The sequence below is a fragment of the Myotis brandtii genome, unplaced genomic scaffold (assembly GCF_000412655.1).
Source record: "Myotis brandtii unplaced genomic scaffold, ASM41265v1 scaffold454, whole genome shotgun sequence".
Lineage (NCBI taxonomy): Eukaryota > Metazoa > Chordata > Mammalia > Chiroptera > Vespertilionidae > Myotis > Myotis brandtii.
The window spans coordinates 1282900-1284131 of NW_005367354.1; the positions used below are offsets into that span (position 1 = coordinate 1282900).

The 1232-nt window shown below is 59.0% G+C and overlaps 1 protein-coding gene across 1 annotated transcript in view; it reads left to right on the forward strand.

Moving 5' to 3' along the window:
- Nucleotides 1-1232, forward strand: part of SLC30A3 (solute carrier family 30 (zinc transporter), member 3) — a 7962-nt gene that overhangs the window by 4250 nt on the left and 2480 nt on the right. Inside the window, 3 exon segments of the mRNA XM_014546634.1 lie at nucleotides 45-191; nucleotides 288-441; nucleotides 992-1190. Coding sequence (XP_014402120.1) covers nucleotides 45-191; nucleotides 288-441; nucleotides 992-1190 — 500 coding nt within the window.

The following is a 1232-nucleotide window of genomic DNA, read 5'->3' on the forward strand; positions in this document are numbered from 1 at the left end:
TTTTCATGCCTATACAGCAAATGTACATTGTTTTACCCTTGCAGGTGGGTATTTAGCACACAGCCTGGCCATTATGACCGACGCAGCCCACCTGCTGGCAGATGTGGGCAGCATGTTGGGCAGCCTCTTCTCTCTCTGGCTCTCTACCCGTCCAGCCACCCGCACCATGACCTTTGGCTGGCATCGCTCAGGTATGGCTCCTGCATGAGCTGGTGACCCTCCAGTCTTGCTGGAGGGCACCTCCTAGGGTCCCGGGCAGGTCTCTGATAGCTTGTCTCTGCCTGCAGAGACTCTGGGGGCTTTGGCCTCTGTGATCTCCCTCTGGATGGTCACGGGCATCCTCCTGTACCTGGCCTTCATCCGCCTGCTGCACAGCGACTACCACATCGAGGGGGGCGCCATGCTGGTGACCGCGGGCATCGCAGTCTGTGCCAATCTGCTGTACGGTCCAGTATGGAGCAGCCACCTGTGGGGTTCAGGGCAAGGGGCCCTCCTCCAGGCTGGGAGAGCAGGTCCTCCCCTCGCAGACAGACAGGCAACGCAAAGCACTGGTTCTCAGCAGGCTGCCCTGGGAATGCCTGAGAGACAACTGGGGGAGGCCGAAAATTCATTCAACAGACACTCGTTAAAGGCCTGCCGTGTACCAGCCACTCTTGCTGGGACTGTCATCAGTATCCTCTCATTAAAAGCTCACAACCACCCAGGCCGCATGGCTATTTAAGTAGCAGGGCCAGCATCTGAATTCAAATCTCTGGCACCATGCGCTCTATTGCTCTATTCTTGCCCCTAGGCGGCACTATTTTTCTCAATGTTGTCTTCTTCCTGGGGCTGGGAACACAGGGAGAATATAGTGGAGAAAGAGCTCATGGGGAGGTGAGAGGGGAAGAGAGAGGGGGAGGTGAGAGGGGAAGGAGAGAGGGGGAGGTGTGGAAATAGGCAGAGGAGGCTGGGAGCAGGCCCTCTGGGCTGAGTTGCTCTGCTTCCCCCTCAGAATGGCCTTTGTGCTGCACCAGGCTGGGCCCCAGCACAGCCATGGGTCTAGGGGGGCTGAGTATGCACCGCTGGAGGAGGGGCCCGGGGAGCATCTGCCCCTGGGGAACACCAGTGTCCGGGCAGCCTTTGTGCATGTACTGGGGGACCTCCTGCAGAGCCTTGGGGTACTGGCTGCCTCCATCCTCATCTACTTCAAGGTACTGTCCACCAGGCCTGTCCCAGCCTTCCTCCCCCAACCC